Source organism: Thalassophryne amazonica, chromosome 12 (assembly GCF_902500255.1).
Source record: "Thalassophryne amazonica chromosome 12, fThaAma1.1, whole genome shotgun sequence".
NCBI classification, from domain to species: Eukaryota; Metazoa; Chordata; class Actinopteri; order Batrachoidiformes; family Batrachoididae; genus Thalassophryne; species Thalassophryne amazonica.
In genome coordinates this window covers 95,472,807-95,500,264 of record NC_047114.1, presented here as the reverse complement: position 1 = coordinate 95,500,264, position 27,458 = coordinate 95,472,807, and the positions used below count along the sequence as shown (strand labels likewise).

The 27,458-nt window shown below is 42.1% G+C and overlaps 2 protein-coding genes and 2 long non-coding RNA genes across 10 annotated transcripts in view; 3 read left to right on the top strand and 1 right to left on the bottom strand.

Annotated features, from left to right (window-relative positions):
• The window catches only part of LOC117521153 (receptor-type tyrosine-protein phosphatase mu-like), a 467,264-nt gene extending 467,011 nt beyond the window's left edge, over positions 1 to 253 (top strand). For 3 of the 6 annotated variants that reach the window (XM_034182503.1, XM_034182501.1, XM_034182498.1), the window contains one exon: positions 175 to 253. In XM_034182503.1, the coding sequence (XP_034038394.1) occupies positions 175 to 228 (54 nt within the window). In that variant the 3' untranslated portion in view covers positions 229 to 253. The remainder of the gene's footprint in view (positions 1 to 174) is intronic. The other 3 variants (XM_034182502.1, XM_034182500.1, XM_034182499.1) reach the window with 1 other exon arrangement.
• The window catches only part of LOC117521158, an 8,135-nt gene extending 5,299 nt beyond the window's left edge, over positions 1 to 2,836 (bottom strand). The window contains exons 1-2 of the long non-coding RNA XR_004563903.1: positions 2,702 to 2,836; positions 558 to 562 (exon numbers count right to left, since the gene is read on the bottom strand). This is a non-coding gene — a long non-coding RNA (uncharacterized LOC117521158). The remainder of the gene's footprint in view (positions 1 to 557; positions 563 to 2,701) is intronic.
• On the top strand, positions 581 to 27,458 carry LOC117521157. Its single transcript, XR_004563902.1, has 4 exons — positions 581 to 630; positions 2,474 to 2,493; positions 3,786 to 3,787; positions 27,039 to 27,458. It is a non-coding gene; the product is annotated as an uncharacterized LOC117521157 (long non-coding RNA).
• LOC117521155 (receptor-type tyrosine-protein phosphatase mu) lies at positions 18,810 to 26,672 on the top strand. 2 transcript variants are annotated; one of them, XM_034182504.1, is made up of 4 exons: positions 18,810 to 18,987; positions 22,249 to 22,412; positions 23,246 to 23,381; positions 26,594 to 26,672. In XM_034182504.1, the coding sequence occupies exons 2-4, from the start codon at positions 22,267 to 22,269 to the stop codon at positions 26,645 to 26,647; spliced, it is 336 nt and encodes a 111-aa protein (XP_034038395.1). In that variant the 5' UTR covers positions 18,810 to 18,987; positions 22,249 to 22,266; the 3' UTR covers positions 26,648 to 26,672. The 2 variants fall into 2 exon arrangements, with proteins under 2 accessions (XP_034038395.1, XP_034038396.1); XM_034182505.1 differs by lacking the exon at positions 18,810 to 18,987 and having other exon boundaries at positions 22,159 to 22,412.

Sequence of the window (27,458 nt, the reverse complement as noted above, 5' to 3'; positions counted from 1 at the left end):
TGTGCAGTTACAGGATTGCAGGATTTTGAGGTTGTTTAACACTAACCCCAAACTATATTTGATGTTAAGAAGTAGGCAACACCTGAAGTGCACTGTACGGCCCCTTTAAACTGTTTGTACCTGTCCTATGCTACATCGTGTTCAGTGATTTGTCTGTTTCATTTTGTCTTCTAGGACCAGTACAAATTTTGCTATGAAGTGGCACTGGAGTACTTGAACTCTGGGTAATGAAGAGACTTGACTTTTTGGGGTGTTACAGAAGACCATGTGCGTGTGTGTGCATGTGTGTGTTACCAACCCAACAGGATGAAAATACACACAGACTTGTCCAAGTAGCTCGTTGGACCGGCTCCTTCTGACCTTCAGATGGGAAAGCTGTCAGAGTTTTTACAGTGTTAAATCTGGCCAGCAGGAGCTCAAGGACACAAACACACTCTCTCTCTCTCTCTCTCTCTCTCTCTCTCTCTCTCTCTCTCTCTCTCTCTCTCTCTCTCTCTCTCTGTCTGTCTGTAGTCTCATGGTCGTTGCCTTGATCCTCACTGGATGTCATGCGTTACGTCCTCTCTTTTTTCTCGTGGAATGCGACACACTGTACATAATGCAAAGTGTCATTTAATTCTCTGCAGTTCTGTTTTTTGCTCAGCGTTAAATAACATCATTATTAAAGTTCATCAGATGCAGGAGTGCAAAGCTAAATGTTACTAAATGTCCTGTAAATTGACTTCTAGATGATTATTGCTTCATTCTGTGTGTCGAGGACAGCTGGCGTCGTTTTTGCTTTTTTTTATGTACAGAGATCTAAAGCTTTATTTGCACTTCCACTGAATTCTTGTTGTGCATATTGTACAGATTTTCTGTAGATTATTTATTCACAGGATTACTTTTTTTCTTCTTTTTTCTTCTTGTTTTGTGAAACGCAGTAATTGACAATCATATGTTCTATGGGTTTTGTTCATTGACTGTATTGTGTGTTTTATTTCTTTTTTTGGTCATATGATGGATTAAGTACACTGTAAAAAAAAATTAAAAAGATATATATGTATCTGCAATATAAAACATTGTATTATGTTTATTCATTGTTAGGGGGAGCTTGTTGAGATCATGGGGTTAGAGCGACATCTGCTGGTGGCATTTGGAATTCTACAATATGCAACTTTGAAAATCATCACAGTCTTGATCAGTTTTTTCTGATTTTTCTCTTCAGTTACATTCTGACTTAAGCAAATCTGAGGGCAGTCACGTTGTTTTTCAAGGAGATTTTTTTTTTTTTTTTTTTTTTTTTGCAGTTTTTGCTGTTAAATTAATAATTAAGATAAAATCTAAATCCTCAGAAGTGGAACAATTACAGCTCACATAAAAAACCACAGAAGGGACCAAAATGAAGAAACCTTCAGGACGGTGATTATAGAAAATTATCGGACTGTGATTACGAAAATTAACTTGTTTATCATCTGCTCATCTAAGTCTGTATTCCCTGGAATGAAAACTTATCGAAATCTTACAGGAGCTTGCTCGTTGTTATCCATTTCATTTTTGTCACTAAATCAGACAGTGTTTGGTTGCTTCGCCAGAAAAGGTTGGTCAACGAGATTGTCATTGTTAACCCTCAGATTCAGTCCCAGTTCCTCCTCCTCCTCCTTCTTCAAAAATGTCCTTAAATTTAATGGTCATCACTGTCCACTTTCTGAAAATACTGCAACATCATTTCTGGCATCTTTATTTTCCCAGAAATTACTGCATTTTCACAAAAAACACAAATGTTGAACTCCTTCGACCAGTTTTCAAATCTACTCTCTAGAAAAGAATTGAACACGAGCAGTTCCAGGTCAGCAAATGACCTTGGGTCAATCCCAGCATCCTTTGATGCCCAGACATGTCAATTTCACTTAAGTGCAGCATCACGTGATGCATCACAAACACACACCACATATACACTAAATCACTGTCATTACCTGACAAAAGAAAACCCACAACAGCCAGCCATGTTTACTCATAGGACCACCCGCCAAGCAGAAATACCATAAATACAAATAACACAATCAGAATTCAACACATGCATGCTGGAAATAACAGACCACTGTCGTCAGTCCGCCACACCAACAGCAACAGTCTAAAGTAAGCAATAACCAACATTAAATAAAAATCCATAATTTACCAAAGCTACTCATCACTTGAAGGCAAAGTCGGTCTGTCCAAGTACTTCAGTGATACAGATGACAAATAATCCATTTCTTCTGCTTCTTCATTGTGCATTAAAAACAGTGAATTAAACATTTGATCAAACGACCAATAAAGACAAATGAACTGGAACTTGAACTACAAGACAAAGTGCCTTGTTTCAGTAAGCTAACAGGCTACAGTGCATTCAGAAAGTATTCACACATTTTATGTTACAACCTTATTCCAAAATGGATGAAATTTTTTTTTTCCTCAGCGTTCTTAGACAGTACCCCATAATGACAATGTGAAAAAGGTTTTTGTTTTTTTTTTTTTGTTTTTTGCAAATGTATTAAAAATAAAAATAAATAAATAAATAAGAAATCACATGCACATAAGTATTCACATACATTCTCATGAAGCTCAAAATTGAGCTCAGGTGCCTCCTATTTCCAATGATCATCTTTGAGATATTTGTACAGCTTAGTTGGAGTCCACCTGGGGTAAATTCAGTTGATTGGACATGATTTGGAAAGACACACACCCGTCTAAATAGAAGGTCCCACAGCTGACAGTCAGAGCACAAACCAAGCATGAAGTCAAAGGAATTGTCTGTAGACCTCTGAGGCAGGCTTGCCTGGAGGCACAAATCTGGGAAGGTACAGAAACATCTCTGCTGGAGAGAGATGCGGGACAGAGAGTCCCCCAAATCTGTCTGAACTAATTTACATTATCACAGTGATGCACACTGCAGTGTGCGTAAGAGCGCATCATGCATGTTATACAGCTGATTCATTACCTTATAGCCAGTGGTGGGCACAGCTAACCAAAAAGTTAGGTTCGATAGCAGCTAATCCGCTAACTGAAATGTTAACTTTTAGAAAGCTAAACCAATAAACGCCTCAACAATTTAGCAGAAATTACAGATAAAAGCTAAATCGATAACTTTCAGCATTGACTTCAGTACACCAGCAACTACTGACACAACAACGAGAAAGCGCTTGTGTCAGATCAGCTTTTCTTTCAACAGACCCGATGACTAGAGTGAAAGGAGATGAAGAGCAAAAGGAAGAAAGAGAAATGAAAGACACTTTCTCTTCAAACCGTATAGACCTGCTGACATATCACCCAAGTCATTCACAGGCATACAGTTTTGACTTATGGTTAAAATTTTAAACAAACTAATTCCACACAAGTTATTTAAATTAACATCACATCTGTCATTTTATAAAGTGACTTTTATAAAGCACTTTTAGCAAATGTGTGCTGTTCATACTGCCATGAACACTGGCAATGTTCATGGCAGTACGAACAGCATTTACTGTCACACATTGGCTAAAAGTGCTGAATCCACTTAAACAGAATTTTCAGTTTTCAAATTGTAAATAGTAACATCAAAGATCTTGCACAAAAAATGTCTTCCTACAAACACAAATCTGGCATGAATGAAAGAAGGGACACAAAAGAAAGAAGAGAAAAGCTGACTAAATTAGACAGTTGTGGATTTTTCAGCGGCATGCCCACCAATGCGTCCGGACTGGGGCCGCTCCTCGTTTCCACCGTGGCATCAGCTGAGAGATCATTTTCCAAGTTACAAATGATTAAGGCACACCTGAGCAGCAGCTGAGCTGTCTCCTCCACTGAAAACTCAAGAGCCAGGGAGTTGGACATTGGAGGTGTTAGGGCCCTGTCCAACTGGGGAGAGGATTAATTGCGCATGAATTGAGTACACAAATTACTGGCATTCGTTGTCGTCAGCAACAAAAATGGCTAAAAATGACAAATGTCCCAGTATGAATTACGGATATATTAATAATATATAGCAAATATATGATGAACAATCACGGTTGTATAACGCATGTAGTGAGGAAACGGATCAGATGTATTGCGATTATCACAGCAGTATTACGGGTGTATTATGAATGCATCGCGCACGTGTTTGCGCGTGCTCAGCATCTGCATTGCAGTCATAAAAGAAGCGCACTCGGGCCGTCGGCATCAGTATTCACACCAACAATACAGGCTCTGGAGCAACTGCTGGACTTGGAAAAGTTGACTGGAGTAAAGAAGCAGTAAACAGGGCGAGTGGTGACGTAAGCCGATCGCATCAGAGCGCAGCTCGTCTGAACGATTATAACAAGAAGTTAAATCTGTTATAAACATAGGAATAAATACTGTAACAGCTGCAGACAAGAAGGAAAAAACACAACTGTTTCATCAAGCTTTGACAATGTAAACAAGTCAAATAATTACCTTTTTAGACGGGCCGTGGCAAAACTTGGAAGTACTTTTATAAACAAACATACTGCATTCAAGATGTCATAACTTCAATATTTTTTCGATTTTAATTATTGTTTTTATTATTCGGCCATGTCCATAACTCTCATTTCACTATTCACACAGCAAGACTGTGGTGGCAAAAGGCTGACCCTATTTGAACAGCAGCTGTGTCTATAACTCTCATTTAATGCAGTATGTTTGTGTGACCGCAAGACCTTCATGGCCGGGACGGCGGTGGGATTGAACCCGGACGGCTCGCTCTAAAGATTTCTCTACCAGGTCAGCCAAAGGGGAATTCCCCATTAACCAAGCTAGCGGGAACATCTTTGCAATCAGGACCTGGGACCTCCATCCCGCTACATTTGTTTATACAAGTAGTTACAAGTTTTATCACCAGAGTCTTCCCGTGCGAATAGCCAAATGAGAGTTATGGACACAGCGGCCGTGCGAGTAGCCACCTCCTTTTAGACGGCTCAATATACTTTCTGCAGCTTGCGTGCGCAAACGGCTAACAAGCTGCAGCTTCCTCTGTGATTCAGGAGTTGATTCGAGCAGTTTTCAATGGCCAATTTGCAGAATAAAATGATGAATCCGCCACAAAATAATTATTTTATATAGGCAGCATCCAGCGCAGAGTGCGTGGCAGCCGGTAAAACAAAGAAAGGCGTCCAGCTGTGAACACAGCGCATCTGATTTGCATCCACCGCAAATCAGATGCCAAGCAGACGTAATAAAAACGCTTTATTCATGGCCAATCTGTATGCAGTCGCTACAACTTATTTTAGTTCATGACGTGGACATGATGGGCAAAATATCCGTTTTGCACACTGTCCCAGTCCACTGCCAAGCCACAAATCCCTGTCAGTTGCGGATATCAGCAGATGACGGTGAATATACAGCGCATAGATTGAGTGTGTTTGTGTATATATGGAGTATGTAAGGCGGATGTCATCCGCAGCCAAAATTTTGCAAGGCTCAAAAATCCTGGAAACGGAAAAACGTACATCTGCGGATAACTGCGGGCGTGTGCGGGTGCCGGCTGACTCATAAAAGCATGTTTCATGCATATTGCGGATGTTAAGCGAATATGAGCCAATTTTGTGCACAATCCATACGCAAATCCTCCTAGCGCGAGTGGGACCGGGCCCTTATAGAGGATTCTGCCGAGCGTAAGGCTCGCAAGATGCCCTTCCACCAAGCCAAATATTTTTCAGGAATCTTGAGGTATCTTACAACCTCAGTTCCAATGAAGTTGGGACATTGTGTAAAATGTAAATAAAAACAGAATACAATGATTTGCAAATCCTCTTAAACCTATATTCAATTGAATACACCAGAAAGACAAGATATTTAATGTTCAAACTGATAAACTTTATTGTTTTTGTGCAAATATTTGCTCATTTTAAAATGGATGCCTGCAACACATTTTAAAAAAGCTGGGACAGTGGTATGTTTACCACTGTGTTACATCACCTTTCCTTCTAACAACACTCAATAAGCATTTGGGAACTGAGGACACTAATTGTTGAAGCTTTGTAGGTGGAATTCTTTCCCATTCTTGCTTGATGTACGACTCCGTTGTATTTTGCACTTCATAATGCGCCACACATTTTCAATGGGTGGCAGGTCTGGACTGCAGGCAGGCCAGTCTAGTACCCACACTCTTTTACTATGAAGCCACGCTGTTGTAACGTGCAGAATGTGGCTTGGCATTGTCTTGCTGAAATAAGCAGGGACATCCCTGAAAAAGACGTTTCTTGCTCCAAAACCTGGATGGACCTTTCAGCATTGATGGTGCCAGATTGTTGTTGCCCATACCATGGGTACGAACACACCCCCATACCATCACAGATGCTGGCTTTTGAACTTTGCCCTGGTAACAATCTGGATGGTCTTTTTCCTCTTTTGTCCGGAGGACATGACGTCCATGATTTCAAAGAACTATTGAAATGTGGACTCACCAGACCACAGCGCAGTTTTCCACTTTGCGTCTGTCCATTTCAAATGAGCTTGGGCCCAGAGAAGGCGGCTGCGTTTCTGGATGTTGTTGATTTATCAAATCAAATCAAAATCAAATCAATTTTATTTATATAGCGCCAAATCACAACAAACAGTTGCCCCAAGGCGCCTTATATTGTAAGGCAAGGCCATACAATAATTACGGAAAAACCCCAACGGTCAAAACGACCCCCTGTGAGCAAGCACTTGGCAACAGTGGGAAGGAAAAACTCCCTTTTAACAGGAAGAAACCTCCAGCAGAACCAGGCTCAGGGAGGGGCAGTCTTCTGCTGGGACTGGTTGGGGCTGAGGGGAGAGAACCAGGAAAAAGACATGCTGTGGAGGGGAGCAGAGATCGATCACTAATGATTAAATGCAGAGTGGTGCATACAGAGCAAAAAGAGAAAGAAACACTGAGTGCATCATGGGAACCCCCCAGCAGTCTAAGTCTATAGCAGCGTAACTAAGGGATGGTTCAGGGTCACCTGATCCAGCCCTAACTATAAGCTTTAGCAAAAAGGAACGTTTTAAGCCTAATCTTAAAAGTAGAGAGGGTGTCTGTCTCCCTGATCTGAATTGGGAGCTGGTTCCACAGGAGAGGAGCCTGAAAGCTGAAGGCTCTGCCTCCCATTCTACTCTTACAAACCCTAGGAACTACAAGTAAGCCTGCAGTCTGAGAGCGAAGCGCTCTATTGGGGTGATATGGTACTATGAGGTCCCTAAGATAAAATGGGACCTGATTATTCAAAACCTTATAAGTAAGAAGAAGAATTTTAAATTCTATTCTAGAATTAACAGCAAGCCAATGAAGAGAGGCCAATATGGGTGAGATATGCTCTCTCCTTCTAGTCCCTGTCAGTACTCTAGCTGCAGCATTTTGAATTAACTGAAGGCTTTTCAGGGAACTTTTAGGACAACCTGATAATAATGAATTACAATAGTCCAACCTAGAGGAAATAAATTTATGGCTTTCACTTTGCATGGTAGAGTTTTAACTTGCACTTATAGATGTAGCAATGAACTGTATTAACTGAAAATGGTTTTCTGAAGTGTTCCTAAGCCCACGCGGTAAGATCCTTTACACAATGTCGGTTTTTAATGCAGTGCCATCTGAGGGATCGAAGGTCACGGGCATTCAGTGTTTGTTTTCAGCCTTGTCACTTACGTGTAGAAAGTTCTCCAGATTCTCTGAACCTTCTGATTATATTATTGACTGTATATGATGGAATCCCTAAATTCCTTGCAATTGAACGTTGAGAAACATTGTTCTTAAACTGTTGGACTATTTTTTTCACACAGTTGTTCACAAAGTGGTGATCCTCACCCCATCTTTGCTTGTGAACATCTGAGACTTTTGGGGATGTTCCTTTTATATCCAATCATGACACTCACCTGTTTCCAAACAGGTGTTCTTTGAGCATTCATCAACTTTCCCAGTCTTTTGTTGCCCCGTCTCAACTTTTTTGAAATGTGTTGCAGGCATCCATTTCAAAATGAGCAAATATTTGAACAAAAACAATAAAGTTTACCAGTTTGAGCATTAAATATCTTGTCTTTGTGGTGTATTCAACTGAATATGGGTTGAACAGGATTTTCAAATCATTGTATTCTGTTTTTATTTACATTTCACACAACATTCCAACTTTATTGGAATTCGGGCTGTATAATAATCTGACTGTGGTGGATTGCCACGCCTCTTCCCTGTTTGATCTCCACTGTGCACCAGTATTACGGGGGGGTCTGTGTTTTTCAGGCACCTTGATCCCCCCACTGAAATTTGAATTTGAAATTTGATCCCCCCACTGCCACGCAATTCATTATGCCAGTCCATCCCGCTTTGTTTGATGCCATGCAATATAAAATAATAATTTCATAGCCAATGATGCATTTGCTCTCAGAACGTGGCTGGTGAAACCATTCTCTCATCGCTCCCAGAATCACAGAGGAAGTATCTACAGCTGCGGATTGTCTCATGCGCGTCTTGCAGTGGAGAACGCATTGGGAATCATTTCAAAGGTAATTACATTATTTATATAGTAATGGATTGGTATGCTTTTCAGCAGCAGGAACTGGGAGGCTAGTCAGGATTGAGGGGAAAGATGAATGCAGCAATGTACAGAGACATCCCGGATGAAAACCTGCTCCAGAGCGCTCTTGACCTCAGACTGGGGCAATGGTTCATCTTTCAGCAGGACAATGACCCTAAACACACAGCCAAGATATCAAAGGAGTGGCTCCAGGACAACTCTGTGAATGTCCTTGAGTGGCCCAGCCAGAGCCCAGACCTGAATCTGATTGAACATCTCTGGAGAGATCTGAAAATGTCTGTGCACCGACGCACCCCATCCAACCTGATGGAACTCGAATTTCATCCATTTTGGAATAAGGCTGTAACATAACAAAATGTGGAAAGTGAAGCACTGTGAATACTGTCTGGATGCACTCTATCTGATTCACCCACAATGCCAATGTAGCTGTGTTCCATGAATTTCACAAAAAGCTCTGGTCCACTAGCAGAAGTACAGTAGAACAGAAAAGATCCTTGGGTAAAAGTTTGGGCACCCTTGATGATTTCCATGATTTTCCTTTATAAATCATTGGCTGTTTGGATCAGAAATTTCAGTTAATTATATCATATAGCAGACAAACAGTGATATTTGAGAAGTGAAATGAAGTTTATAGGATTTACAGAAAGTGTGCAATAATTCTTTAAACAAAAGTAGACCGGTGCATAAATTTGGGCACCCCAACAGAAAAAGATACATCAATATTTAGTAGATGCTCCTTTTGCAGAAATAACAGCCTCTAAACACTTCCTATAGCTTCCAGTGAGAGTCTGGATTCTGGTTGAAGGTATTTTGGACCATTCTTCTTCACAAAACATCTCAGGTTTGTTGGTTTCTGAGCATGGACAGCCCACTTAAAATCACACCACAGATTTTCAATAATATTCAGGTCTGGGGACTGAGATGGCCATTCCAGAACGTTGTTCCTCTGCATTAATGCCTTAGTAGATTTTGAGCAGTGTTTAGGGTCATTGTCTTGTTGAAAGATCCAGCCATGACGCAACTTCAGCTTTGTCACTGATGTCACTTTGTGCCTGGAATCCATGTGACCCTCAACTTTAACAAGATTCCCAGTACCTGCACTGGCCACACAGCCCCACAGCATGATGGAACCACCTCCAAATTTTACTGTGGGTAGCAAGTGTTTTTCTTGAAATGCTGTGTTCTTTGTCCGCCATGCATACCGCCCCTTGTTATGTCCAAATAACTCAATTTTAGTTTCATCAGTCCACAGCACCTTATTCCAAAATGAAGCTGGCTTGTCCAAATGTGCTTTAGCAATTTTTCATTTTTTAATTTATTTTCATTTATATAGCGCCAAATCACAACAGAGATTCCTCAAGGCGCTTCACACAAGTAAGGTCTAACCTTACTAACCCCCAGAGCAACAGTGGTAAGAAAAAAGACATCAGAAAGACAAAAAATACAGTATAATTTGCCAGCATTATACAACAAGAAAAGGAAATACTAAGGTGATTGCTGGCCACTAGCCCTAAGCTTCACTAAAGACCCAGAATTTAGATAAAGTTGAGGCAACGGCACGCTCCATTTACTAATAAATTGAATTTAAAGAGCAAAAAGCGTAAAACAAAACTGTACCAGTATGTTAGCCATACGAAAGGGAAAATAAGTGCGTCTTAAGTCTGGACTTGAAAGTCTCCACACAATCTGACTGTTTTATTGATGCAGGGAGATCATTCCACAGAACAGGGGCACGATAAGAGAAAGCTCGGTGACCCACAGACTTATTCATCCTAGAGACACAAAGTCGTCCTGCACCCTAATGCAAAGCCCAGGCCGGTACGTAAGGATTAGGTCAGCTAGGTAGGGAGGTGCCAGTCCGTGAACATTTTATAGGTTAGTAGCAGAACCTTAAAATCTGATCTCACTGGGACAGGAAGCCAGTGAAGGGATGCCAAAATGGGTGTAATGTGGTCGAACATTCTGCTTCATGTCAAAGGTCTGGCTGCAGCATTTTGAACCAATTGGAGACCCCTAATGCTGGACTGAGGTAAACCAGAAAATAGAACATTGCAGTAGTCCAATCTAGAAGAGATACACGCATGGATCAGGGTCTCAGCATCAGCCATAGACAGGATGGGATGAATCTTCGCTATATTTCGCAGGTGGAAGTGTTGTGAAAGTTTTGGAACACGGACCCACAACAGGGGGCGCAAATGAACGGACAATGGAGGAGTCAAATAACACTGTTTTTACTGTTGTGAAACAGGCACAACAAACACAGCCGATTACAATATTGAAATTGAGTCCAATTACAACGGTGTCGTGTGGGCAGGCTCGACGATAGGAGACGTCTGTCCAAGTCGAACCGGAACCAACCCGATTTCCTCTGCCACCGAACCCCGGGAATACTGGAGCCGCCAAGTCCCGAACTCCCAGGTGGCCACTGCCTCCGCTCGTCGGATCCGGTACTGCTGGCAAGGAACAGAAACAGTCAGGTGTGGGTGCGGCCTGCACCCAGCAACACGGAGGGTGGAGATTCCACCTCCACCTCTCGTCAACAACATAAAGGAATGTAGGGAAGGTGAGTACTTATCCAAGAGTTGTCCAGTAGTCAGCTATCCTACAAACAATCACAAGAATTACAACTGTAATAATAGCACGTTTGGGCGGGATTGTTACCTCTTTGATAGGGCGAATATCTCGGCAATGAGGTGGAGATGCCGTCCTGCTGATATACCTCCCTGTTGATTGGAATCAGCTGTCTCAGGTGATGGGTGACAGCTGTCACGCTGGCTGCTTCTGTGAGGCGGCAGCGCCCTCCGGTGCCTGGAGCCCGCACTCACTGGCAGGGCGCCCTCTGGTGGTGGTGGGCCAGCAGTACCTCCTCTTCACGGGCCACACAACAGGAGAAGGCAATCCTCATAATATTTCTAATGTGGAGGTCAAAGGACAATGTAGGATCAAAAATTACCCCAAGGTTCCTCACTTGTCATTGTGATGTATGCACACGAGCCTAGGCTAAGTGTTAAATGGTCAAACGATGGCGAGGTCTCACTGGACCAAGACCATCATATCAGTCTATTCACAGTTTAAAAGTAGAAAGTTTCTAGACATCCACCTTATCAATGATGCAAGGCAATCTTCTAAGGATTTATGTGAATGAGATAACCAGCATTTTCGGCATGTATAAACTGAGTATCATCAGCATAACAGTGAAAGGTAATCCAAAAATGCCGCAATATGTGCACAAGGGGTGCTATATAAAGGGAGAAAGCAGGGGGCCTAAGACGGACCCCTGTGGAACCCAAATTCATGTAACTAAGGTGTAGAGGTAGTGTTACTGTACAAAACACAGTGAGAACAGCTGGTCAAGTATGACATCAGCCATGCAAGGGCACTCCAGTAATCCCAAAGTGATTTTCCAGCCTATCAAGTAGAATATGATGATCCACGGTATCAAATGCAGCACTGAGAATGAAAGACACGTTAGCAGGCTTTTAATGAGCCTTTCATTGGATTCAGGTGTGTTGGAGCAGAGAGACAACTAAGAGTGTCAGGAAGGTAAATCTCGAGGACCAAACTTGGGCACCCCTGGTGTAAAGGATCTTACCCCCTGGTGTAAATGATCTTACTGTGTGGGCTCAGGAACACTTCAGAAAACCATTGTCAGTTAACACAGTTCGTCGCTACATCTATAAGTGCAAGTAAAAACTCTACCAGGCAAAGCGAAAGCCACACATCAACAACATCCAGAAACACCGCTGCCTTCTCTGGGCCCGAGCTCATTTGAAATGGACAGACACAAAGTGGAAAAGTGTGCTGTGGTCTAATGAGTCCACATTTCAAATTGTTCTTGGAAATCATGAATGTCGTGTCCTCTGGGCAAAAGAGGAAAAAGACCATCCAGGTTGTTACCAGTGCAAAGTTCAAAACCAGCATCTGTGATGGTATGGGGGTGTGTTAGTGCCCATGGCATGGGCAACTTACACATCTGTGATGGCACCATCAATGCTGAAAGGTACATCCAGGTTTTGGAGCAACACATGCTGCCATCCAAGCAACGACTTTTTTAGGGACGTCCCTGCTTATTTCAGCAAGACGATGCCAAGCCACATTCTGCACGTGTTATAACAGTGTGGCTTCGTAGTAAAAGAGTGCGGGTACTAGACTGGCCTGCCTGCAGTCCAGACCTGTCACCCATTGAAAATGTGTGGCCCATTATGAAGCGCAAAATACGACAATGGAGACCCCGGACTGTTGAACAACTGAAGTCGTACATCAAGCAAGAATGGGAAAGAATTCTACCTACAAAGCTTCAACAATTAGTGTCCTCAGTTCCCAAAACACTTATTGAGTGTTGTTAGAAGGAAAGGTGATGTAACACAGTGGTAAACATACCACTGTCCCAATGTTTCTGTGTAGGCTCTCAGTTATCCAGGTGGTTTCCATAGTAGAGAAGCTTGACTCTTCGACTGGACTGGGTTGTTTGACGTGAGGACGTTTCGCTTCAAATCGCAGAAGCTTCCTCAGCTAAAATTCTTGCTCTGGTAGTCTGACTTCTGTCTGACTCTTGTCGAGAAGAACAAACAGAAGCCACAAAAGCTGGAGTTACAATCTTAGGCAGAGAGAAGAAATGGTTTGAGAGAGGGGTTAAAGAGGCATTCTATGTGAAACAGGTGAAACCGAGCCTTAACTGGGGAGGGGGTCTGAGACACGCTTTGTCCCTTTTTTACAATGGGGTACTCAGATCAAAGCAATTTCAGTCTTTTGTTCATGGTAATGAGTCACTCACACCATCAGGAGAGGCGTCAGTCCCATCGTTAGGAGGGACAGCTACCCTGTCATTAGGAGGGTGCTAACCAGACCACAATAGGTGCTAATTAAAGCAATTGTTTAGTCATTAGCCAATAGCAGTCTGCCTCTCGGTAGAGGGCGTCTGGTTAGGTTTAAAACTCCAGCTTTCGTGGCTTCTGTTTGTTCTTCTCGACAAGGGTCAGACAGATGTCAGACTACCAGAGCAAGAATTTTAGCTGAGGAAGCTTCTGCGATTTGAAGCGAAGGCTCGTGTTTTCTATGCTAGACATAGACTGTTTGAAATGGGAGACAAACCAGGCCAACTGCTGGCACGGCTAGCAGCTGATTGACAAGATACTCATGCTATATCCTCACTAAAAGATGAAAAGGACCAAAACCATTACGAAAGCAGAGAGCTGGTAAATATAATGGAAAATTTTTATCCTAAGATTTATTCATCAGTGGTCTCGGTGTCACAAAATGATGTTTATAATTTCCTGGAAAAACTGGATTTACCATCCTTATCAAAGGAAGATCAGGCTGCCCAGGTGGGCCACTAACAAAAGAAGAGGTGCTAATTACAATTAAATCTCTTCAAAGTGGAAAAGTAGGTGGGCCTGATGGAAATGGTCCAGAGTTTTACCAAATTTTCAAGATTAATTAGTTAGGCCACTTTTAAATATGTTTCGACATTTGGCAGAAATGGTCTTCCAACCACGTTATATCCAGCAAACATTTCCTTCACCCTCTGGGGTCCAAGGGCATTTTTGGACCGTTCACTCACCTGGCATGAATGTTTTATTATTCCTGTTAACAGCTCTCCCTGCATCCCACAATCAAGTTTTATGTCTCTTTTTTCAGGACAACCTGCGCTTTCATAATATATATATGCTTTTGTTGTGTTTTATAAGTGTAATAAAGGTTTACAATCAGAAATAAAGGAAAAAGTAAAGCAGGAAATAATTTTCCACACATTTATTCAAAACACACAGCAAACTATAATAAACAACTGTTTTGACACTTTATAAAGGTAATTTGAGGGTATTTTGTGAAAGACTGTACAACAAAAAGGTTCAAACATTAAACACAAATGCACATTTTGAACAATATATACAAAATGGTGTTTGTCTTCATCTGAAAGCAATTTCTGTCTGCTATTTCACAAAGGTTATATCACAAACTTCTACTTCTTCTGTGTTTTGGAGTGTTCTCTGCTGCTCGTAAAGCAGCTTTCATTCACACTTTGGCCCACTTTGGCTCCTTACAGTCTGAGGAGCGGCCCTCCCCTTGTTCCATTGACATGGTAAACAGTGCTTTATGCCAAAAAAGCAACAGAATTATTCAGTAACATTCACATGCAAACTAGTGGAGCAATCCTGATAGTTACACACTCTTTGTTTGAGCACGTGAGATTGTCATCAGAGGCTCTCTGTCTGCTTTCACTGATCACTGTGCGTAATGGCGCAGGGTGCATTGGAGCCCAATAGTATGTACTCATTGGAGCACCCACGGGGCTATTCAAATGGGCCAACTAGTAACATATCACTCCTGAAAATGATCTTTGGCTTTTCATGTGACTTAAATCTGCCCTATGACTGGATTTTGGAAAACCATGTGACGGTAAACCAATTCCGATTGGACACTCATTGCACACGTCATCACACAGCTTTTATGAGGAGTACAAAGATGCTGATGGCTGGCTCGAAAGTTCGCGGAGTTAACTTTTCAGCAAAAAAAAAAAAAAAAAAAATGACGTTTCTATCTCATATCATTAAAAAGTTATTTATAATTTAGTAAAGCTTGGTCTTAGTCGTCGCCCCAGAGGGTTAATATTAAAGAAAGGAAAACCAGCAGACCTGTGTTAGTTTGATAAATGTAGACAGCAAGATTTTTCAAAAACATCATCAAGAAGGTTAGAAAATTATTTACCAACACTAATTAGACCAGATCAAACAGGTTTCATTAAGAACAGACTCTCTTTAGTAACATGCGAAAGCTGTTGAATAGTATTGAACATTCTAATCTTAACAAATCACAGATTATCAAAATTAATGTTCTTATTTTAACAATATCTAGGGCAGCACAGAAAGCCTTGCTAGTCGTGACACCAGCTAATTAACCCCTTAACGCCTGAATTTATATAGCTGTATATAAAAAAAAAAATGTTTTGTGTGTGTTTTTGCCTTTAAGTAGATGGTAAATAATGTTGAGATTATTAATTTCACTTTTGCACAAAAATAAATAGTAATTTTGGTATTTTGGTAAGAATTTATGTTATAATGAATAATAATGGTATGTTGCAAATTTGCGACAACAGGCATACTGGTCAATTTGGTATGTTGCATATTTGAGTCAAATATTGTAACATATATGCGACAATAGGCATTAAGGGGTTAAGGTAACATAACGGAAAATTGAAAACACTCTCAGAGCTGGTTGTCATCAGAAGTGCACGGAGAGCCTCCCTACGGAGGTAAACTTGCGTATGTTTACCTCACTAAATGTAAAGAAACTTTAAGAAAGTTAGCTGCTTACCTTAGCCTCCTAGTCACCGACTTGAGCAGAGTTGTTAGGTCTCTGCAGCAAAAGCAAAGAAAATCTGTCTATCTTCTACAACTCGAAGCTCTGTCATTTGAATCCATCTGTCAAAAAGAAAGTGGTTCTAAAATTGGCAATTTAGTTGTTTTATACTAACACAACTATAAAACATGAGTAAATCACAAGTCACGTGTTTTCAGTGTGAGTTTAAACAGCACAGTTTTCTAAATTTCAAGATAAGGAATATGGAATTTTCTTTTCAACCATTTTGACATTATAAATAAAAATCTGTAAAAGCTCAAGGAGACACAAATAGTAAAACTTTCAATGCAAAAATCATTTATATGGAAAGTCAACATGTATGTGAAATGCAAAGTATAAAAACACTACACATTAAACAGATACATGTCGAGAATACACTTAAAGTACAAGATTTATTTCCGTTCTGGTCTTCAAGTCACAGTAAATGACCAAAACTGAATACGATAACAAAAATTCTGGATTTACAGCCACAAACGATTCATCAAACTGTTTCTATGGTGATTAGATGATCCATAAATATCTGTGTTTTGTTGAAAAATATTCCCAAATCGCAGCAAATCTGTCCAATCACGTGTGACAATGAAGGCAACTCGCTTGCGCTGCTGCACTTTTTTGAAGCCACTAGGTGTCGCTCCAGGATAAAAAAAAATCTCAAAGTCTCAACCATTTCTCATCTTTGAAGCTTTATCACCACAAAAACGAACATTCTTCTCAGCAAATTATTGCAGTCTTTGTTCTGTTCAATCACAGATACAGTCAGGCTCATAAGTATTTAGACAGTTACACAGATTTTGTTATTTTGCTTCTGGACAACAATCAAGATGCATTTGTAGTAAAGATTTACTTGGATACACAGGGTTGCACAAAAATATTACATTAACCCTTCAGAAAATGCAACCATTTTATACATTTTCTCTCCATTTTCAGAGGCTGTAAGTCACTTGAATAACTATAAGTAGAAGAATTATATGAGTGTTTCTCAAACTTTTTGAGACCAAAGACCATTTACCCATTTTTTTAAATATTGTGAACCACCTAATTCCCCAAATGTCCAAAACCACAAGTCTGTTTATCACTCCAACATTACATCAACCGCCTCACAAAACAGGCAATTCAAATTCAAAAATCTTTGATTTGCATATGAGTTAATAATGGAAATACATAAACGCTACTATCTATTAGACTTTGGAGACATTTTAAACAGATTAAGAAACACTTTTAAGTTAGAATATGATATTAATTAAAAATGTGATATTTTACCAATATACTCACAGAACACTAGGGGGCGATCAGTGACCATTAGTGGTCCACGGACCTGTCTTTGAACAAGGCTGAATCATACAGATCATCACTTTTACAGCCTGTTTGCTTGAGACACATCAGGAAGCAGAAACATGAACATTTTTGCTGCTTTATTTGTTTGTGTTTTGTTTTTTATTTTGTATATTTGTTTTAACTGTTCATGAATATATTGTCCAAAACTACAAAAACTTATTTCAGAAATGTAAATCCAATAAACAGAAAGGACGTGTCCAGAACCCTCAACTTTGACAGAGAGTCTAATCTCACCTGCATCCCAAGTTTTTATTTATTTAATCAATCAATTAAATATACTTTTATTGTCCCCACAGAAAAAAATTTGCTCTGGCAAAAGTGCACAAGTCCACAAAACACATGTAGACTGGATGGGCATACTCCAGGCACCCTCCAGGATCCTTGTGAGAGTGAAGAACCCACATTGTTCCTCTTCAATCAGAGGTTCGAATATCGGTCGAACCCTCCTTTCCAGCACCCTGGAGTAGACTTTACCATGGAGGCTGAGGGGACCACCCAGTTTGCCGCTCCTTAGGCACTGTCCCAGACCTCAATGCAGTGTTAAAGAGACGTCTCATCCAAGACAGTCCCTCCACACCCAGAGCCTTCAACATTTCTGGACGGATCTCATCAACCCCCGGGGCCTTGCCACTGCAGAGTTGTTTTACTACGTCAGTGAAAAGGGAGCTGAGCCAAAAGACGAAGCTCACGATCTACTGGTCAGTCTTTGTTCCTAATCTCACCTGTGGTTATGAGGGTTGGGTCATGACCAAAAGATCGAGATTATGGGTACAAGCGGCCTAAATGGGCTTCCTTACAAGGGTGGCTGGTGTCTCCATTAGAGATAGAGTAGGAAGTTCGGTCATCTGCAGGGAGCTCGGAGTAGAGCCGCTGCTCCTTCTCATTGGAAGGAGCCAGCTGAGGTGGTTCAGGCATCTGGTAAGGATGGCCCCTGGGCTCCTCCCTAGGGAGGTGTTCCAGGCACATCCATCTGGGACAACCCCCAGAGAAGACCCAGGACAACATTATATCTCCACACTGGCCTGGGAATGCCTCGGGATCCCCCAGTCAGATGTGGTCAATGTGGCCCGGGAAAGGGAAGTTTGGGGTCCCCTGCTGGAGCTGTTGCCCTGCGACCCAAACCTGGATAAGCCGTTGAAGATGAGTGAGTGAGTGAGGAAGGACGGCTGGAGTTTGTCCTTCGATGGGTGGTCTCATGGTCGCGTCTGTTCATGAAGATTTTCCTTCATACAAGAGCATTCACTGATTTTTTTAAGATAAGTTGAAAAAAACAGCCTTCAAAAAGAAGATTTTTGATTAATTCCCTTTTCATTTCATGAACAATGAGTCATTTCATGGAGAACAAGCTCTTGTCCTTAAATGGTTGTACTTTCTGTCGGAGTGTAATTCATCATTTTAAAATAAAGCACTTCACCTTACATTATTTCGCTGTCTATTTTCCCCGTCTTGTTTGTTACTCTTCATGTTTTTGAATCTAAATGCCACACAGCATTTAAAACGTCTCCGCAATGAAGTGAGAATTTCAAACTAATGAATCATCTTCTGTTTTCTGTGTGTGTGTGTGTTGTGTGTGTGTTGTGTGTGTGTGTGTGTGTGTGTGTGGGTGTGTGTGTGTGTGTGTGTGTGTGTGTGTGTGGTGTGTGTGTGTGTGTGTGTGTGTGTGTGTGTGCCTGCCTATTTGTCTTAGCTGTGCCCACAGTACTGGCCAGAAAACGGAGTGCACCGCCACGGACCCATCCAGGTGGAGTTTGTCTCTGCTGACTTGGAGGAGGACATCATCAGCAGAATATTCAGAATCTACAACGCAGCACGGGTATGTTGACGGCCAAAGCTCACACATCAGCCGCTAAGTCCTTTGGTGGGGTTGAGCTAGAGGTTGCACAGACTAGTTGTCTCTACAATGACATTTAAGCCCAACGTTGACTTGTCACTGAGCACGTGATGATGAAACAACACCATAGCAGCAGCAATGCTGCCCCCCCCCCCACACTCCATGAAACCACCAGGCAGATCAAATAAAAGTGTTTTTAATCTCGACACAGAGGCCAGAGAGAGGGACCAAACAAATATACCGTCCCCCTCAAGGTATCCAACACCAGCAACAAATAACACAAACTGTGACGTAAAACGCAAAGTGACTGGAAGGACCACAGCAAGCAGGCGTGACATGGGATACAGGAACAGGATGCAGTATGCCACGACGCATCACCTGGCTCACACCCAAAGCACGATAATGTGCCGTCTGGATGCTAGACAGTGATTCTGTTGTCACCAGCCTGATACTGCCGGCGTTTCCTTTTTGAACACCACCATTACAGCCCAGTCTTGTTGATTCCCCCCCCGATACTATCACAAAATGCATCACATTTTCAAGTATAGTTCATTATTTTTAACCCTAACCACAACCCCCGGGTCACCCCCACCTCACCCCAAATTTCATGATACCATCGTGAAAATGTAACATTTCATGATGGGATCACCAACTTGTTGGGAAAGTGTAGGAACACGGACCCACAACAGGGGGCGCAAATGAACGGACAATGGAATAGGTCAAATAACAACACTTTACTGTTGCGAACGTGCACAACAAAAACAACAAATTACAACAATGGACAAAGTTCAATTCACAAAGGTGTCGTGTGGGCAGGCTCGAAGATAGGAGACGCCTCTCCAAAGTAGAACCGGAACCACACGGTTTCCTCCGCCACAGGACCCCGGGAATACTGGAGCCGCCAAGTTCCGAACTCCCAGGTGGCCACTGCCTCCGCGTGTCGGACCTGGTACTGCTGGCGAGGAACAAGAACACAATTAAACGTGGGCGCGTTTGCACCCAGCAACCTGCACGGCAGGGAAGCTACCTCCACCTCTCGTTGGAGAAAAAAAGTCTGCAATCACTCACAAAAATCACAAAGGTTACTGTCAAGCAGTCAGCTGAGATTATTACCTTCCAGGTAGAACGATATCTCGGCGATGAGGTGGAGTTGCCGTCCTGCTGATATACCCCAGTGATAATTGCCGTCAGCTGTCTCAGGTGATGGGTGACAGCTGTTACCGAGGCAGCTCCTGTGGGGCGGCGGCGCCCTCTGGTGCCTGGAGCCCGCAGTCCAGGCAGGGCGCCCTCTGGTGGTGGTGGGCCAGCAGTACCTCCTCTTCAGCGGCCCACACAACACAACTAATAGATTAAATGATTTTTCATGATGCCATCACAACTGGACAAGAGATCCAGACGAACCGTTGCTAGTCGCTGCGTCCACCACCAGCTCAAACTGCCACAACAACAACAACAACAAAGAAAATCTGGAATTCACAGTGGATTTCCAGACTTCCAAATCTTAAAAATGATTGATATCCAAGTTGGAAAACTATTCATACACTTAATTTTCTCTTATACCAACATTTAAATCTTCAGTCAGCTCAGGTGGGACGGGAAGTCTGAGAGGTGAGACTGAGATGGTTTGGACATGTGCCGAGGACGGGGCCCAGGGTATATAGGGAGAAGGATGCTGAGGATGGAGCCACTGGCAGGAGGAGAAGAGGGAGGACAAAGAGGAGGTTTATGGATGTGCTGAGGGAGGAGATGCAGGTGGTTGTTGGAACAGAGGAAGATACAGAGGACAGGGTGAGATGGAAATGATTGAGACACTGTGGTGCCCCCTACGGGAGCAGCTGAAAGAAGAGACCAACATTTCAATCTTCCATCTTCTTGCTGCAGAGCATCTGTTGTGTTTCTGTAAATTATATTTGTGTGAGCTGTCGCATTGATTTTTGCAGATGCAGATGAGGGCTGGTGGTCCAGCGTTCACTTCTCCGTCGTTTTATTAATGATGTAATCAGCAGTTAGTAACTTGCTTTCATGGCGTAACAGTCGTCAGATCTCGAAGGATGGGCTCTGCATTTTCCGCATCAACACCACAACAGAACCAGCCTGGCTCCTGGATGACAACTACCCAGGTAGACAACTGGTCCCTCCCCACACTCAACCCATCTATCTGCTGTAAGACAGGGCATCCTCTTGGTTTCTCCAGCCACTTGTGTCCTCAACACTGAAGCACCTGCTGCTGCATCAACGCACCACCTGGCAAAAGAAATCATAGCTGATGTTCCATCACAAAGGAAGTGAAACTCCTCATCTTAATCTTCTAAGCAACCATCAGTTTGATGCAGTTATTCCAGCTGTACCAAGGATCCTCCAAAGAGACCGTGGACCAAAGACATCCTCTCATCACCTTAGGTCATTAGTTAGCATTCAAGTTCCACAAACCATACAGCAAGTCAGGAGGCACCAGGGGTCTAAAGACTTTGACCTTGGTTCTCCTGCACCATTAGCAAACACCTGTCCAGCGACCTCGCTACTTTATGAGGTCTTCCTAGCATCTCTGGAGCTCAAAGAACGATGACCTAGAGACACGTATGTCACTGCCGAGATAAGTAGAAGTCTCTACGTAACGACAAACTTTAAAATAATGTAAAGTTGTTCAGCACGGAGTGTGAGCATGTTGATTAAAAAGACATTTCTTTCTTCCTAATGTCTATTTCTTCCCTTTAACTCCACGACTGCATCCCTCATAGTATCTCCCATAAGAAGCAGAAGATTGAAAACAAGTTGCACAATGTCATTTTTCTATCATTCAAAAACTTGGTTTCACTGGACGGGACCTGCAGGCACCGTCTTTTAAGCTTCTTACGCGGCAGCAGACTGTCCAGTGCCATCAGTAATCACTGGGAACATGCTATAGCAGCCGGTGGCCAGCAGAGGTGCCCATCACGTTCAGTGAAGTAGACTATGATCGCACATGATTGCTGACAAGTGTATTGATTGTGATATCAGGCTGTGATTTACAGTGTTCTTTGATTGTTTAACTATCTGTCCCTGGCATCTGTAAACTGTTCCCATCTATCAAACTGTCTATCTGAGCACTCATTTCTCCAGTAGCTTCTTCCGCCCTGATCCATCTCTTGTCTCCGTCAAGGCTTAGCGCTACATCTTTACAGGCCGATTGCATCTTGGCGTAGCTGCGATTAACCCCCTCCTGTGTGTGTTAACTTGGGATAAACCAGTGTCCTTCCCTTCCAGCCCCAGGACGGCTACAGTATGGTGCAGCAGTTCCAGTTCCTGGGCTGGCCCATGTACAGAGACACGCCCATGTCCAAACGCTCCTTTCTCAAGCTGATTCGGCAGGTGGACAAGTGGCAGGAGGAGTACGACGGGGGCGAGGGCCGCACTGTGGTCCACTGTCTGTAAGTTTAACCTCCACTCAGTGCAGGAGGGTCTTCATTCGACACTGACATTAAAGAGGAAACATCTCCACCTACTGAGTGAACAGCTGTACTGCACCCAAAAAATAAATCAAATTATATATATATATATAAAGAGACCCTGTAATCCTTTGGACAAAAAGAGTAAGTTTGACTAAATGTGGAGAAAGTGGCATTAAGTCATGTGTTTGTATGTGTCTGAATGTATTTACCCTTGTGGGGTGGGGGGGCTTAATTGAAAAGTTAAACTCATCACATGAGAGGCACTCAAGCAGTGTCTGGACAAAGCTTTAGAAAAATTTCATGAACAAATAAAATGCAATAAATCAAACAGTGGGTTAAAAAAGAGGGGGGGTGCCACTTTTGGGGAGCCCGGGGGGACCCTTATAATTATTCAAGGGCAATTTTTTTTTCTGTCTCTGAGCCGCCTCCCCAAGAACCTTTATACAAAATTACTGAAAAAAGTCATTGAACAGTTTTTTTCAAGAATCAATTTATAAGTGCAAAAATTGCTTTTTCCTTTTTTTTTTTTTTTTTTTTTGCCCTTCTTGGAGGAATTGGGGGCCCCAGAGAGATTCAGTCCATAAGTCCAAAGTCCCATAATGACACAGACCACGCAAGGAGCGTCCTGACCAAAGTTCAGGAAATTTCATTGAACAGTTTTTGAGGAAATATCAGTGCAAACCGTGACGTGCAAGACAAAACAAAACAAGACCAAATGGCGAATAAACCAAAAACCCCTCACTTCTTCAAACAACATACTGAACTGATCATCAGCAATGTTCTAACACGCGGCTGTTAAATGACTCTTACAGGAACGGAGGCGGCCGCAGTGGGACGTTTTGTGCCATCAGCATCGTGTGTGAGATGCTCCAACACCAGCACTCCGTGGACGTTTTCCACGCTGTCAAAACACTGAGGAACAACAAACCCAACATGGTGGAACTACTGGTAAGGAGACTTTGCCTGCTTTCCTTGGAGACATGGAAGGCATTTAAAGTTCATCATTGTTGAGGTGGATAAGACACCCAACTTTAACAAAACCCAGATGATTCCTTCATGGTCGTGCAGCGCTACTTCCAGTTACCAGCACACAACAGTGAAAGACATCGACGCACACCACCAGTGTGACTCACACTCGAGTTAGCAAGTTCTGATTTTGGTCTTGCTCATGTTCCTTTCCGTCACACCCACACTGTTTGTTTTGCCGTCCTGTCTGACCTCAGTCAGCCTGAACCGTGTGGGTTGCTCCGTACTCCTGCTGTGATACCTGCAGTCAACCATCAGAAGTTTAAAATATTCTACTTTTTCCAATTACCCAACAAAGAAGACAAACAAGATGTTCTTTTACTTTTAACGATGAGAAATAAACCATTTAAGTGCAGAAGCATTGGTCAGATAAACATGAATTTGTGTGATATTACAGAGAGAAATAACTTTGTCGCGTCACGAAATGTTGACTTTTTAAGAAACAATTGGAGCTAAAGCTCCCTGGTCGAATAAAAAGTTGTGCAAAATGCCTGTGTGTCCTGGGTCTTCTCCAGGGCCTCCTCTTAGTTGGACAGGACCGGAATCCCATCCTCACCGAATGCCGAAAACACCTTAAATGGCTCCTTTTGAAGGAGAAGCAACTCTACACCAAGTCCATTCGAGATACACGAGCTGTTCCTGAGCGTTATCCCAGATACCCTCTGGAAGGAACCTCATTTCCACCGCTTGCATCTGCAAACTTGTTTTGGTTTCTACCTAAAGAATGTGGAGAGACGACTGTAACCAAATAAACACAGGACTGAATGACACTCTGAGTGGATCAGGTCTGGTTTTTACCTTTTTACCAAGTAAGATGACAACAGGACCTTCCTAACCAAAGTTGACGTGGACCTGACCACAAGAATACTTTGAAATGAGACAGTGGTCATAACAAGTTAGAAAGGTATTGACTTAACGCTGTTTTTTACGACTTCTTAATATTTACGTTACATTAGGGTGACCAAGCAGCTGATCTGCTCTGTGTAAGTCTGATCCCATCAGATCTCAAAAGCTAAGCAGTGCGGGGCCTGGTTAGTACTTGGATGGGAGACCTCTTTGGAACACCAGCGGCTGTGTGTTTCTCCAGGTTACACTGGAGTTGCGTCAGGAAGGGCATCTGGCGTAAAACTTGTGCCAAATACCAATGCGGATCTGGCTGTATCTGCTGTGGTGACCCCGGACAAAAACAGGAGCAGCCGAATGGGCAACAACAACATTAGGGTGACCAAACAGTCCTGTTTTCCCAGGACATGTCCTGTTTTCACATCCTGCCTTTTTTTAGGAAGTGATGAAAATGTCCAGGGCCCGTATCTGCGAAGCATCTCAAAGTCCTCTCAAAGAGCTCCTAACTGAGCCTAAAATTTCCTGGCAAGGAATCTTAGCCCAAGAGCAAACCAGCAGGTGTCTGAGAGCAAGTCTGAGCAAGGAGGGGACAGAAACTCCTATCTTGGTGAGGCGGTGGGGCTGACCCATTGCTAGTTATGGCATAGTCCTCTAAGAGCTGTGATTGGTTGTCACGGGAAGGGGAGGAGGAAAAAAAAAAAATGTGCTCCGCCTTCCTAGTTATGAATGCACAGTGACATCAACCAATCATATAACCTGATCTATTCGTTTTGTGAATTGTTCTGTAATTTGTGTCTGTAGTATGGCCCAAGCACCCCTTTGAGTCTGGTCTGCTTGAGGTTTCTTCCTTAGAGGGAGTTTTTCCTTAACACTGTTGCTCGGGAGTTAGTAAGATTTGATACTTGTGTGAAGCGCCTTGAGTCAACTCTGTTGGGATTTGGCGCTATATAAATGAAAATAAATTGAAATTGAAAAAATTGAATTGAACTGCATAAGCCGTGTAATCGTGAAGATAACTTTGATATGATGATGAAACTCAGCAAAATTAAATGAACTGTTACAGCTTGAAAATGTTTGAACGAACCTCGTTCACATGTCGAATATCTATATATTAAAAACGTGCGTGCGTGTGTCAGTAGAAGATACATAAAAATTGTACAATATAAACATAGAAAGAAGTGAAAACTCTTATTTCCATTGTAGTCAATTTAAGAATCAAATGACAAAATAGAAGTAATATAAAAGAAAATAACAATATTAATAATACCAATAATATAATAATAATAACAATGTGTATGATAACAAGAACCCAGACAATTTATAACTACATTAAGACAGTAAGTAACATAAAATAATTACGTAGATCAAGCGGGTAGTGGTGTTACTGATCTCACTGTTGTCCTACATACAGAGAAAATCTCTGCTTCCTCTCGTCTTTCTGCCATCTTCTCTGTTTAAGACACTCTTAGTCTTCTTAAAAGTCCTCCTCCTCTTACTAGTTGGCATTAGGAGCCCTCTTAAGGTCTAAAGTGCTTTGTGGACCTTTTCATCTTACCAAGGGAAAATTCTAAGAAATGTCTAAGAATTCAAGGAATTCTAAGATTTTCTAGGAGCTATTTTAGCCTTAGCTGCTTCGTGGATACGGGCCCTGGTTTTCATGTTTTTTCCATCTTTGTGTATCTTTGAGTAAACTTCGAGTATCATTTGAGTATCTCATTGCCAGGCCTGAGTGTCCTGGTTTTCGTAATCAAAAATACATAGTCACCCTACATTACTTGTACCTTTTTTTAATGTGTGATTTGACTGACACAAGAGAACTCGGCCCTGGTAGCCCCACCCCCATCTCTACCCCAGCCCGGACCCTACCCAGGGCCGTGTTCTCAGGGGGGCTGTATCTTTACTTACTGATTTGACAATATTATTTCCCCTCAGATTATTCAAGCTATGATTGATGAGGACAAAAACCAACTGCTTGTTGCCCTCATTTGTAGCTAATTTGACCATAGGGTATATCACCTGTGCAAATAATTATTCAAAACAAACTGTTACATACTGTCACAAAAGGCAAAATGAGCTGTTTCAGTGCTAGAGTTCATTTAGAAGGGGTTAGTTTTGAGATGTGCAGTTACAGGATTGCAGGATTTTGAGGTTGTGTAACACTAACCCCAAACTATATTTGATGTTAAGAAGTAGGCAACACCTGAAGTGCACTGTACGGCCCCTTTAAACTGTTTGTACCTGTCCTATGCTACATCGTGTTCAGTGATTTGTCTGTTTCATTTGTCTTCTAGGACCAGTACAAATTTTGCTATGAAGTGGCACTGGAGTACTTGAACTCTGGGTAATGAAGAGACTTGACTTTTTGGGGTGTTACAGAAGACCATGTGGTGTGTGTGCATGTGGTGTTACCAACCCAACAGGATGAAATACACACAGACTTGTCCAGTAGCTCGTTGGACCGGCTCCTTCTGACCTTCAGATGGGGAAAGCTGTCAGAGTTTTTACAGTGTTAAATCTGGCCAGCAGGAGCTCAAGGACACAAACACACTCTCTCTCTCTCTCTCTCTCTCCTCTCTCTCTCTCTCGCTCTCTCTCTCTCTCTCTCTCTCTCTGTCTGTCTGTAGTCTCATGGTCGTTGCCTTGATCCTCACTGGATGTCATGCGTTACGTCCTCTCTTTTTTCTCGTGGAATGCGACACACTGTACATAATGCAAGTGTCATTTAATTCTCTGCAGTTCTGTTTTTTGCTCAGCGTTAAATAACATCATTATTAAAGTTCATCAGATGCAGGAGTGCAAAGCTAAATGTACTAAATGTCCTGTAAATTGACTTCTAGATGATTATTGCTTCATTCTGTGTGTCGAGGACAGCTGGCGTCGTTTTGCTTTTTTTTATGTACAGAGATCTAAAGCTTTATTTGCACTTCCACTGAATTCTTGTTGTGCCTATTGTACAGATTTTCTGTAGATTATTTATTCACAGGATTACTTTTTTTCTTCTTTTTTCTTCTTGTTTTGTGAAACGCAGTAATTGACAATCATATGTTCTATGGGTTTTGTTCATTGACTGTATTGTGTGTTTTATTTCTTTTTTTGGTCATATGATGGATTAAGTACACTGTAAAAAAAAATTAAAAAGATATATATGTATCTGCA